This window comes from Sciurus carolinensis, chromosome 2 (assembly GCF_902686445.1).
Source record: "Sciurus carolinensis chromosome 2, mSciCar1.2, whole genome shotgun sequence".
Taxonomy (NCBI): Eukaryota; Metazoa; Chordata; class Mammalia; order Rodentia; family Sciuridae; genus Sciurus; species Sciurus carolinensis.
In genome coordinates this window covers 175,478,872-175,492,123 of record NC_062214.1, presented here as the reverse complement: position 1 = coordinate 175,492,123, position 13,252 = coordinate 175,478,872, and the positions used below count along the sequence as shown (strand labels likewise).

The following is a 13,252-nucleotide window of genomic DNA, read 5'->3' as shown; positions in this document are numbered from 1 at the left end:
GCCTTTGGTGAAGTAAAACTGCTTACCTCATGGTAGCTGGGAAGTGAAAACAGAGAGGAGGAGTCAGGGTCCCAAGATCCCATTCAAGGCCAGGTCCCCAGTGACCTAACGTCCTTTCCCTGGGCCCCACCTCCTAAACATCCCCCTGCCTCCCTGTAGTGCCACAAGTTGGCAACCAATCCTTTAGCATATGAGCCTTGGGGGACATTTAAGGACCAAACTGCAGCACATAGACTCTAAAACAAATAAAAAATTGTTAAATTAGAAATGATGTTTAAGTGTTTTGTTTTTTGTTTTTCCTTCAGAACTGGAGATTGAGTCCAGGGCCTTGCATCTGCTAGGCAAGTGCTCTACTGAGCTACATCTTCAGCCCTTTTTAAACTTAATTTTGAGACAGGGTCTCCTCTGTGTTGCCCCGGCTGACCTTGAACTTAGGATCCTCCTACCTTGTCCAAGTAGACGGGATTCCCAGGTAGTGCCAGTGTGCCCAGCTGACACCGAGAATTCATATTGGAATTAACTATAGCATTGCCAGCTGTATCACTAGTTTGGAATAGTGCTACAGTCTCAAGTTTGAACTATGTCATTTAATGGTTGTGTGACTGAGACCAGTAATTTAAATCTTAATTATACAATACTGATAACTACTAGGTGGGTGCATGCATGTAATTCCAGTGGCTGGGAGGCTGGGACAGGAGGATCAAGAGTGCAAACCAGCCTCAGCAACTTATTGAGACCCTACACAACTCAGCAAGGACCTGTCTGAAAATAAAAAGGAATAGGGATGTGGCTCAGAGATTAACTGCTCCTGGGTTCAATCCCTGGTACCAAAAGAAAAAAAAAGATATTGATAACTTATTAAAAATTTATTTCTTAGCAATAGTTGCAGTGAATGTGCTGTTGAAATAGTCAAGTTTTAAGTGTAGTTAAGTGAAATCACTGTAGGTCATTTAAGTAAATAGTGAACTAAGTGTAACATTGTGGAAGGCTAGAGGAGTAAATTTAGGGTCTTCCTCCTCCAACTAAGCAGTCACCCTAAATGAGGAAGCTGCTCCTGCTGTGAGTATCCAGGTGCTGCCATTATGGCTGGGAACATGGAACCTAGCTGATGGTGTCCCCGTGTGACAGTCTGCTAGAGCTTGCTGTGTGTGCTGTTGGGAAAAAAACTAGTCTCTGCCTTTCAACACTTGTATATATGCCTCATAAGGGTGTCTAGAAAGTACAGGTTTTAGATTTCCAGCTCGTGTGTGTGTGTGTGTGTGTGTGTGTGTGTGTGTGTGTGTGTAGGGGGCCTGTTATGTATGTGTTCACCATGAGCACAAGACAGGATAAGAGTGGGAAGGCCAATAGCAAAGCCAATAGTGCTTTGAATGATGTCAAAATATTTCAGATAGATTTTAACAGCTTCTCAGAATGAGAAGCAGTGTAGCATTGGGGTTAGTCTGGAATTAGAAGGCCCAGTTCTATTCCTGGTGATTTTCTCTGGCTAATTCTGTAATTGGGAAAGCCCTTTAGCCTTTCTGGAAATGGGAGGAATGATACCTTCTGTAACCGGGTGCAGAGGTGTTTAGGTATGTAGTTGGATATATACATATACATACAACTTTCTGTAAGTGCCTAGTGTATCTTACTTAGTAGCCTGGAACTCTTGCCACTCTTATGATTATTCATCGTCATTATTATCATCATATAAAAGTAAGCGGGCATCTCTTTGGGAACAAAAGTGCACTAAACAAACATGAACAATAAATAGTTAGAAATTCATCTTCTGAAAGTGGGTAGCACCCACCCTTTCCCCTGTGATCCTAAGGAAGGCCTTGAGATTCACAAAGAATTCAGCATGTATCCAGTATTCACTAAAAGATATTTGAATGAATGAAGAAAAGCCCCTATTTTAACCCTGACCCTAAAATATTTAAAATAATGTACAAGATATTTTTGAAAAACAGACACATCTGTATTTGTCAGCTTTTCATTGTTATGACTAAAGTATTTGACAGGAATTACGTAGAGGAGGAAAAGTTATCTTGTGCTCACAATTTCGGAGGTTCAGTCCATGGTCAGCCTATTCCATTGGTCTAAGCCTGAGGTAAGAAAGAACTTCAAGGTGGAAAGTTGTGGCAGAGAAGAGCTGCTGAGCTCATGGCAGTTGGGAAGTAGAGACAGACATTCAAATTACTAATCCATCAAGTGGATTAACATAATTTCACCTCTGAACATTCCTGCATTGTTGAACACATGAGGGGGGCAACTTGTATTCAAACCTCCCATTGCCTAGAACTGGAATTCCAAATGGGTCCTCTCGGGTCCCTTTTCTTCATTGCTAAGCTGCCAAGTTTGGTTTCTGCCTGTTAGATCTCTCTACCTAAACTTCTAGTCAAAGCTACTAGCCTGAACTTAGCTAGGGAGTAAAGGGAAGCTAAAACTTTGACCTGAGTTCCTCTCTTCTGCCATTCCATCCTACCTGCTTTTCGTCTCTAACATCCCTCAGTGGGACAACTCCTCTTCCTTTACTCTGTACTAGTGTGTTCCCATCTCAGGGACTTCCCTGTCCTCTCAGTGTAGCTGTAAGGAGATGGTGACCCTTGGCCTCAGAAAAACCGTTAAGAGGTTGGAATGCGCACCTCCCTCCAGTTATGTCACTGGTTGACTCAGTTTATCCAAGGCTGAGAGGGAAAGTTCTACCTCACACTGGCCTGAAGTTTTTTTTTTGGTCTGGAGATTTGATAACCATTCTGGTGTCTGCACGAGACACTTAAGTTTTTTCTGATGTTTATATATTTAAAACAAAAAGTATTGTTCTTTGTTGCTAATAAATTTTCTGTAAGGAAACAGTTCTTTCAAGAATTTGAGTTAATACCTTAAACATTACTGTGCAGTGTTTAGACAGTGATTAAGTGAAATTATCCTTTCATTACAAAGAAACGAGATTATCAGTACTGATTTCACTAGAAGAACTAGTATTGTTAGACTATTTGGTGTGAATTGAAATAGGTTGGGGACAACTTTGGAAAATAAACACATGTGAATAATAGCCAAAGAAAAGTCTTTAATTAGAATTTGGTTGTCTCTATTCTTGCTTTCACTCAGCCAGTATTTGGAAGAGGATAGTATCAAAAGGGACAAATTACTTAAATGACCATTTTCCAATTGTGGATATTTTCTCTTCTGGGAACTGATTATGAGAGAGATGGTATCAGGCAGGGCAGATTGTCAGGATTCTTACTCTGCTCAGCTCTATTTAAGGCAAGTCGGCTACTCTGATTCATCTTCTCTTATTTATTTAGTAGTCACTTTAGTGTTCTACTATTCCATAGAAGGTTGTTAATTTTACAGTTTTATATGATCTTTTCAGTCATGAAAATCTTTTATAGAATGAGACTTAAGCTTTTTAACTATTTTTGATTAATTTATTTAACAGATTAATTTAGGTTGGCACCAAGCCCAGACCTGAGGACTAGAAGCTCAGAGGTGTGCTGAACATAGTAAACTCCAGTTCTGTGTTCTTCTTGTTTGGCTTGCCCTTTAACTCTGAAGAGCTGGTGGTGGATCTCATGTGGTCTGGCCACATGTGTTCTGAGTAGGGCTCATACAATGCTGGGTGTAGCATTATGCATGCATTTCAGCTCCTCTGAGACTTGGATTTTTTTATAGGCTTACATTTTCACTTAATTTAATCTCAGGGAGGAAAGGAAGACTTTTAAGTCTGTGGACATGGGAAGTAGTTCTCAGAATGTTCTGTTCTTAACTCCAATCCAAGAGGAAACTACCTAAGGTCGATGACTTCCTATTACCTACCTTTTGATCTTTCTTATTTTCTTTGGTAGTGTTTCTGTTTTATCATCTTCCTTTTTGAATTCATTTCATATTGATCCTCGAAAACATGGAGAGGCTGGAATCTTAAGGTTTGAATTATTTTTCTTGTTTGAAACTGGAATTATAATGGTTCTTGTGGCATTTACCCCTAATATATTATTGGTCATGGGAAGAAGGTGGAAGAATATTTAATGACAGAATTGTGTAGTCAGTTATTTGAAACTTTGTAATATAAGTCAACCATCAAACTGATGTGACTTTTTTTTAGTAGACCTTTATTTTGTTTATTTATTTATATGTGGTGCTGAGAATTTATTTATATGTACCACTGAGCTACAACCCCAGCACCAAAGTGATGTGACTTTTAGCTGATGAATACAGAGTTACATTGAAATAACCATAGAGAATTGATGCCTTTCCTGATAGATCAATTAATTAAATATAACTGACTTATCATTCTCAGGTGCTTTTGCAATATGAAAAGGGAATTTGTGAAATTTGTTTTTAAGGTAATTCAGTTAAATATATAGTGTTTCACCATTTGTTGGCAGGACTTTGTGTCATTGTATCAGGATTTTGAAAACTTCTATACAAGGAACCTCTATATGAGGATAAGAGACAACTGGAATCGACCTATCTGCAGTGTGCCTGGAGCGAAGGTGGACATCATGGAGAGACAGTCTCATGACTACAACTGGTCATTCAAGTGAGTCTCAGTGGGAAATTACTTCTTAACAACATTAGAGAAAACACTGCAAATTGAGTATTCGCTCAAAACAGGAGTAGCACCCGAGGATACAATCAATACCATGATTTTTCCTTGCATTTTGTTCATTGTTCATTGGAATTTGGGGTGGCAGTACTGGGGATCAAACCCAGGATCTTGTGCGTGCTAGGCAAGCATTCCATCACTGAGCTATGCCCCTAGCCTTTATAGAGTTTTTTTTGGAACTGAATATTGAACTCAGGGGCACTTGATCACTGAGTCACATCCGCAGCCCTTTTTAATATTTTATTTAGAGACAGGGTCTTGCTGAGTTGCTTAGGGCCTCACTAAATTGCTGAGGCTGACTTTGAACTCTCGATTCTCTTGAGCTACTGGGATTACAGCCATGCTCCAATGTCCCTGGCTTTTTTGAGATTTTTTAAAATAAAATTTTTGTATTACATTTGATTTTGTATTGGATTATAGTTGGGAAAAAGAGTTTGACTTATTTTTTTAAAAAAAGAAAGAAAAACTATCCATCATTCCACTTACTAGAGTTGAGTAAAGGATCTGAATTTATTTGTGGATAATTTGATTTCTCTGATGATTTAAGGATAAATGGAGTGTTTTTGCATAAAAGGATTGACTAGTTTAAAAAACTTTATATTCTTAACATTTTTAAAATTGCACAAACATTGCTTAATTGCTTTCCTATTCAAAAAAATAAGATGCCTTATAATCCCAGCTACTTGGGAGGATGAGGCAGGAGGATTGCAAGTTCAAGATCAGCCTTGGAAACTTAGCGAGACCCTGTCTCAGAATAAAAAGGACTGGGGGTGTAGTTTAACAAGAAAGTGCCCCTGGTTCAAACCCTAGTACTGGGGGGAAAAACAGATTATACAAATAAACTAAAAGTCCCCCATGACCACTGACCCCTGTCCTCTGTAAATCCACTACCCCACAAATCCTCCTTTACCCTCTAGAAGTGACCATGGTTATCTCCTTATTTTGTGCTATTTCTCCAGATGTTTTCTGTGGGGTATGTGTGTAGCGTATCTACTGGGATTACACACAGGTAGCTTTTTGATCTACAAAAGTGAGATTGTACTATATAAATCATTTTACCATTTGCTGCTTTTTTCCCCCCTCCACTGGGGGATGAATCCAGGACCTTTTACATGCTAAGTAAGCACTCTTCCACTGAGCTACCTCCCCACCCGTACAGTGCCTTTTTAATTTGCTCGTGTATTAATGATGTCTTATTTGTATATTCACAGTAAGTTTCTTATTTGTCATGGCTACCTAGTATTCTATAGTATAAATGTGCCATACTATAGCAGATGGGGCTGGGTTATCCCAAATGCCTTGGGGGCGAAGCAGTAGCACTTTATTTTGTTACCCATGCTTCCTGTCCACCTTAGGTTGATGGGGTCTCTGAATCATGTCATATTTTCTTAGAGGGCCAGGCTGACGAGCTTCTGCATGAAATGTCACTGGTCCCTGTGCCTAGGGAAGGGACATGGCAAATTATGCAGTGGCTCTTACAGATCTTCATGTACCTATGCTCACGGTGGGAATGGCTTGAATCAAAGGGTTTGTGCATCTTTCCGTGGATAAGTGCTGACAAAGTGCCCTCCAAAGAAAGTATTCTTCTCTAGTTTATGAGACTATCCTGGCCAGCGCTGGGTATCATCAGTTTTTAAATCATCATCACTATTAATAAGTGAAAATCGGTATTTGGTTGTACCTTCCATTTCCTCCGTTGAGCTTCTTTTCATACAGAATGTTCTCTCTACTTCCTGTACATGGTGTTTCCCTTCATGTTACCATTGTACTTACTATCACACTTAAGTATTGAATTTGCTCATGAGTTTATTAAGTTTCTTGTGTTTATTGAAATACAGGTATACAGGGAATATAATTAAAGGTGTTATAAATATGGGTTCCTACAACTACCTTGGATTTGCACGGAACACTGGATCATGTCAAGAAGCGGCTGCCAGAGTACTAGAGGAGTATGGAGCGGGAGTGTGCAGTACTCGGCAGGAAATCGGTAAGTGTAAGCTATCTTTGGTTAGCTGCTGCTTTTGACTTCTTTAACTCAGGAAAGAAAAATACTGATACAGAAATAGAGTATTAAAAAAAAAAAAAAGCCTTGTTTTTCTGAAGGGTTGGGTGATTTTTATGTTTGTAACATATTTTGAGATGTTTTTCCAATATGTTACACATACAGAATGTACCTAGTAAAGTTCCATAAGTATTATTTCATATATAACTGTAATGTTGATTTTATTGGCTTTTGTAAATAGCAATGGTTAGAAGTACCACTTAGCACAAGGGTGTTATGATTTTCTATTTTCATACTAGTAACTTGGGCTAATAATAATTCCTACCTTGTAGATTTCTTTCAAGAATTAAATAGGCTAATTGTAGAAATAGACAATAATGTAAACTTTTTATTGTTATAAGTCTATAAAATGTAAAAGGTTATAGTTTTAAATGAGGGATTTATTTTTGTTCAAAGGATTTCAGCTTCTTCCATTTGGTTCTAGAGAATTGACAGCATCGGCTCTGTGGCTGGAGCTGACTGCCCACTTCTTCATTCGCGTGTTTCACCTGGACCAGGATACCTAGGACTCTGTGTTGCTTTTCCATGCTGCTAGTTTGGGCTTCTTCAGGGCATGGTTGTCTTGGAGAATCACTTGTTTTACATGGTAGCAGACTTTCCCTAGAGTAAGTGTTCATAGATACCTGACTGAAAGGTGGAAGTCTTTTTATGCCCCATCTTTGAGAGTCCAGAATGTCACATACTTTTTCTGTTGGTCAAAGTGAGTCACTAAAGCCAGCCCAGATTCAAGATTTGACTTCATCTCTCAATGCAGAATAAAAAGGATTTGCATCCAATTTAATCTATCATAGTAACTCGGCCAGATCATTAAACTTAAAATGAAGAAATCAAAACACAAAAACAGAAACAGAATTGTATATCTTTTCATATCCTCTAGTTTATTATTTAAATTAGACTTTTAAAACATATACACAAGTTGCAAATCTTCAAGAATTCCAGTTTCTTTTGCTAGTGAAGTTTCTTAGGCTATTTCTTTGTTTATACTGTAATTTTTATTCCCAAATCTCCTAGGTTTGAGTGTCATTGTCCTTGGCTAACAAACATAGGTAATTCTTCTGGAAAATATTCAGAGTTGCTTTTTAAAAAAGCAAATTGGCTGAGGCAGAATAATCACAAGTTTTGAGGCCAGCCCCAGCAACCTGTTGAGACCCTGTCTCAACACACAGGTCTGGGGATGTAGCTCACTGGTGAGCACCCCTGGGTTCAATTCCCAGTACCGCGTACATACAAGCCAGTTCTAATTGAAAGGAAACTCTTGAGAGAATTAGAATATGTTGAATTTTGGGGGGTTTTTCTCCCCTAAATTTTCATAGGTTCTCTGCCCTGTATGTTTCAAACTCTAGGAATAGACTAGTATATGTTTTCTTATCTACTGGTAGGTTCTTATGTTCTCTTGTGGTATCTGAGCTTTAAAAGCAGTGTGACTTGTATTTTATTTATTTATTTATGTATTTATTTATTTTGTAGTTTTGGGGATTGAACTTGGGTCCTGTACCACTGAGCTATGTCCCCAACGCTTTTTATTTTTTATTTTGAGACAGGGTCTCACTGTGTCACCTATGCTGACCTCAAACTTAAATCCTCCTGCCTAAACCTTGTGAGTAGCTAGGATTACAGGCCTGTGCCATCACACCCAGCTTATCTATCTATCTATCACCATACTGGGGATTGAACCCAGGGGCACTTTAACCATTGATCAACATCCCCGGTCCTTTTTATTTTGTATTTTGAGATGGAGTCTCATGAAATTGCTAAGAGTCTTGCTATATTGCTGAGGCTAGCCTCAAACTTAAGGTTCTCCTGCCTCAGCCTCCTGGGTTGCTGGGATTACAGTGCCACTGTGTCCAGCTTATTTGTTGGTGGTCGAATCTAGGACCTCACGAATGCTGGGCAAGTGCTCCACCACTGAGTTATACTACCAGTTCCCAAAACTTAGGCTTTTGGGTCAAAACCTTTTATACTGCAAGTCCACATGTATCCTGTATCCTCTTTCTTAACATCCTTCCTCATCCTCATACTGGTGGAGCTCATTATTCAGTGCTTTTCTGGGAGTGCAGGGAAGATAATTTTTCTGAAATTACTAAAATATATTTGGATTCAGAAGATGTCTTTGATCTACTGTATTACTTGAGTGCTGATTCTGGCACCTCCATACTATGGGTTGAATGTATTTTCCCTGAGAGTGTGAGGATGTTGTGTTGTTGTTTTCTGGGAATAGGGGTGCTGATCAGAAGTGTAGTGCTGTCTGGTCACTGGTTTTGTGTATACCATTCATTCTATCATACCTTCTGTCTGAGAAGTGTTATTGTTTGAATGCTGTGTTGGGTGGTAGACAGTGCATAACACTGTTAAGGGTCCTAGAAGTACCAAAAGATGTGTGATGAAAAATCTGCTTCCTGCTTACCTTGTCCAGCCCTCCAGTTCCCCTCCTACAGGAATGAAGGCCACTGTCATTTTGTCTTTTTTCCTTCCCCTTGTTTCCCCTCCCTTCCTCTCTTCCTTAATTCTTCCTGTCCTTCCTCACCCTCCCCCACAATCCCTTCCTCTCTCTATATATCTTACCCTGGAAGCATCCAAGACCTCTGTTTAACCTTGAGTTCACCAAGAAATACAAATCAAAACCACCCTAAGATTTCATCTAACTCCAATTAGAATGGCTATGTCAGGAACATAAGCAATAATAAGTGTTCGCGTGGATGTGGGGAAAAAGGCACACTCATACATTGCTGGTAGGATTGCAAATTGGTGCAGCCACTCTGGAAAAGCAGTATGGAGATTTCTCAGAAAGCTTGGAATGAACCCACCTTTTAACCCAGCTAGCCCACTCCTCAATTTATACCCAAAGGACTTAAAACCAACATACTGCAGTAAAGCAGCCACATTGATGTTTATAGCTGCTCAATTCACAATAGTTAGATTGTGGAACCAACCTAGATGCCCTTCAATTGATGAATGGATAAGGAAACTGTGGTATATATACACAGTGGAATACTACTCAGTCATAAAGAAGAATAAAATTATGGCATTTGCTGGTAAATGGATGGAGTTGGAGAATATCATGCTAAGTGAAGTAAGCCAATCCCAAAAAACCAAAGGCCGAATGTTTTCTCTGATAAGTGGATGATGATACATAATGGAATGGTGGTGGCGGTGGTGGGGGGGGTAAGAGAAGAATGGAGGAACTTTGGATTTTGTAGAGGGAAATGGGGAGGTGGGGTGGGGAAGAATGATAGTGAACTGAAACAGACATTATTACCCTGTGTACACGAATGATTACACGAATTGTGTGAATCAACATCATGCACAACCATAGAAATGAAAAGTTGTGATTTGATCCTTGGTGGGTTCTTACAAATTGAACCATCAGGTCCTTTGATTCTGTGCCTCTTTCTTCTTTGGCATTTTTCCAACTCTCACTTTCAGAAACATTTATTTATAAGCCCCTAGTATTTACCCTCTAATTGTCTTCCCCTCTTGGTTTTTTTTTTTTTTCAATTTTTCATTGTTTCTGAGAAATTTAATATGCAGATCCTGTCTGTGTAAACTTTCCTTTAATCACCAGTTTTAGCCTGGCACTACATATGCATATTTTTATATTTGGTTTCCCTGAGTTCGGAATAATTTATTCATGGAGGTAAGAGAAGGCAAAATTACTTGCCTATTTCAATAGGGATTGGAATGAGGCAGCATCTATGTTATTTTTTGTTTCTTTTTTAACAGCTTTATTAAGATATAACTCACATCCTTGTAAGTGTGCACCTCATTGTTTTTTAGTATATTCAAAGAGCTGTGCAACCGTCACCATAATCTAATTTTAGAACACTTTCATTCCCTCTGAAAGATACCCCATGCCCATCAGCAGCAACTGAATATTCTCCCCCTTTTCCACCAAGTTCCTGGCAACCACTAATATACTTTCTGTCTTTTTAGATTTGCCTATTTTGGACATTTTAGATAAATGGAATCATATAATATCATATCTTTTGTGTCTGGCTTCTTTCACTTAATGTTTTTACTATACATATATATATATATTTTTCTTAGATGTTGATGGACTATTATTTTATTCATTTATTTATATGTGGTGCTAAGAATTAAACCCGGTGCCTCACACAGGCAAGGCAAGCGCTCTACCACTGAGTCACAACCCCAGCCCACGTTTTTGCAATATTTATCCTTGTTATAGCATGCATTAATACTTCATAGCATACACTGTATCTTTCTAACAGTCATTTTATTTGTTGCCTTTCCTTAACCCTTGCCTTCTTTTATTCTTGTTGCCTCTAACTTTTGTGCCTCAGCTGGGTTCCATACAATGAATTTGCTTGATTCTCATTGAATCACTGTTCTCTCTGTAAGGGCATAAATATGACCCACTGTAGGTCATTTCCCATCTGTGTTGGTTTCCTAGGGCTGCCGTAACAAAGCATGAGAAACTGGGCAACTTAAGACAATTTGTAGTTTTGGAGGCTAGGCGTGTGGAGGTCAGGTCTCAGAAAGGCCATGCTCTCTCTGACAGCCCTGGAGACACTGTCCTTTCTGCATCTGTGTTTGCCAGCAATCCTTGGCATTCCTTGTTTTGGGACCATACAGCTGTCTTCCTGAGTGTCAGCTGTTGTCTTCTGCTGTGCCTCCTTTGTGTACATATGTCTATGTTTCCAAATTTTCCCTCCTTATAAGTTAAGGTATTAGCACCACACTATTGACCTTATTTTATCTTGAGTACCTCTGTGAAGATCATATTCTGAGGTCCAGGAGTTAGGACTTCAAACTGTTTTCTGTTACTTGGCTTCTGTTCTGGGGATTAAATGCAGGGCCTAACACATGCTAATAAACACATACTTTGCCACTGAGCAACATCCCCAGCCCCTCAAAATATCTTTTTAGTGGAACAAAATTCAGCCATAACACTATCCTTCTATATATTTTCCACTTTCATTAATTGTGTTGAAGATTACAGGTATCAGGGCTGGGGAGATAGCTCAGTTGGTAGAGCGCTCGCCTCGCAAGCACAAGGCCCTGGGTTCAATCCCCAGCACCGCGGGAAAAAAAAAAAAAAAAAAGATTACAGGTATCTAGTAATTAGTGAAAAGTAGAGTTTTTTGTTTTTATTTCTTGTTCCATTTATATTGTGATGCTTTTCAATAGGAAAATGGGAATAAAACATTTTTTCCCCAAAAGTCACAACAACATTTATTCAGTATTGTATTTTACATATCTGGGGAGATGATAGGAGGGGGAAGAGACAAACATGTCTCATTGGAGTCCCCAATGTGGGTGACACTTCTGATAGTATAAGGATAGGATGAAATGGGAGGTTCCCAATATTTTCTAACTGATTTCTATAATTAAAATGTTTAGATGTGTGAGTGCTAAGCTCATGGTAACCAATAAATGTCGATTACCATTTCTAGCTGAGTTCCCCACAGACTAGGTTATACCTAGACATTATCATCCCTTTTCTTTCAGGGAATGAAGCTTCCCTAGAAAATCAGGGAACTAAAAGTACAGTACCACTTGGGTAACATAGCTGGTGACTTTGTCCCCATCCTTCCCACCTTACTAAGCTAGGGAAAGGCTTAGAGTAGAACTTCCTGAATGGCTTCCCTTGGGCCTAGCTGACTTGTCCTGGCAGATTCCACATAGAGGGCCATGGACTGCAGCTCTCTAGTGCACAGTCCTCTCTTTTTGGCGATGATAATTGTAGGGAAAGAAGCACATATGCATGCTGATTTCTCAGGCAGTCTTCAGAATCTCAGTAGCCTTGCTGTGTTCGGTGTCTTGGAAATCCACACCTTCACAGCCAGAACTTGCACCTTCATTCTGCTCAATGTGCATCTGAGTCAGGAATCACCCTGGAGTTGAAGAGGCCTAGTTGGGAGACCTTTCCTCCTCTGATGTTAAATCCCAGCTGAGCTCCAGGAGGCTTCTTCAGTGTGACAATTTGGGACAGAAACTGGGTCAATTCATTGTCATAGTCTGCGTGGTATACTCTCTCATGAGGAGGAATCCATGTTGGGGGATTCTGATAGGCAGGCAAAAAATCCACTGGATAGTCATCCTAAGGAATTTGGCCATCTATCTCAGGCAAGACCCACTGCTTAAACATCGAACCACCTCACCAGCAGGGAGCTCTCAGCCACCCCAGGCTCAGTGCACAGCCAGTGCAGACTGGGAACTAGAGTGAGAGTAAAACATTTTATTCTCCATCTTTAAAACAAAATTTGTAGTTGACATTTGAGAAATCACAAGCCATTTGATCTAATGTGATTAAAGAAGCATTGTGCAGCAATGATGTGTAATGCATAGGATTCCTTCTCCACGTCTTTTCTCTCTGCAATGACATTCAGTTCTTAAGTGTTTTGAGTGCAAACGTAAAAACCACAGTACAAGTTTACCAGTCAGCTCGAAGGAAGAGGAGGTGCTTTTTAACCTATCTATGCTCCAAAACAAACATCCCAAAGCTTGGTGGTTTAAAGTAACAACAGAGATTTATTTGCTTGTGATTCTGCAATTTGGGAAGGGCTTGATGCTCTTTTAGCTCCATGTGGTATCAAGTGGGCCATCTTGACTGAGGATAGAGGATCCAAGCTGGCTTAATT

The 13,252-nt window shown here is 39.5% G+C and overlaps 1 protein-coding gene and 1 pseudogene across 1 annotated transcript in view; one reads left to right on the top strand and one right to left on the bottom strand.

Annotated features, from left to right (window-relative positions):
* Positions 1-13,252, top strand: part of Sptlc2 (serine palmitoyltransferase long chain base subunit 2) — a 106,864-nt gene that overhangs the window by 33,801 nt on the left and 59,811 nt on the right. Inside the window, exons 3-4 of the mRNA XM_047539405.1 lie at positions 4,368-4,522; positions 6,427-6,575. Coding sequence (XP_047395361.1) covers positions 4,368-4,522; positions 6,427-6,575 — 304 coding nt within the window. The remainder of the gene's footprint in view (positions 1-4,367; positions 4,523-6,426; positions 6,576-13,252) is intronic.
* On the bottom strand, positions 12,318-12,759 carry LOC124974131 (PDZ domain-containing protein 11-like; annotated as a pseudogene).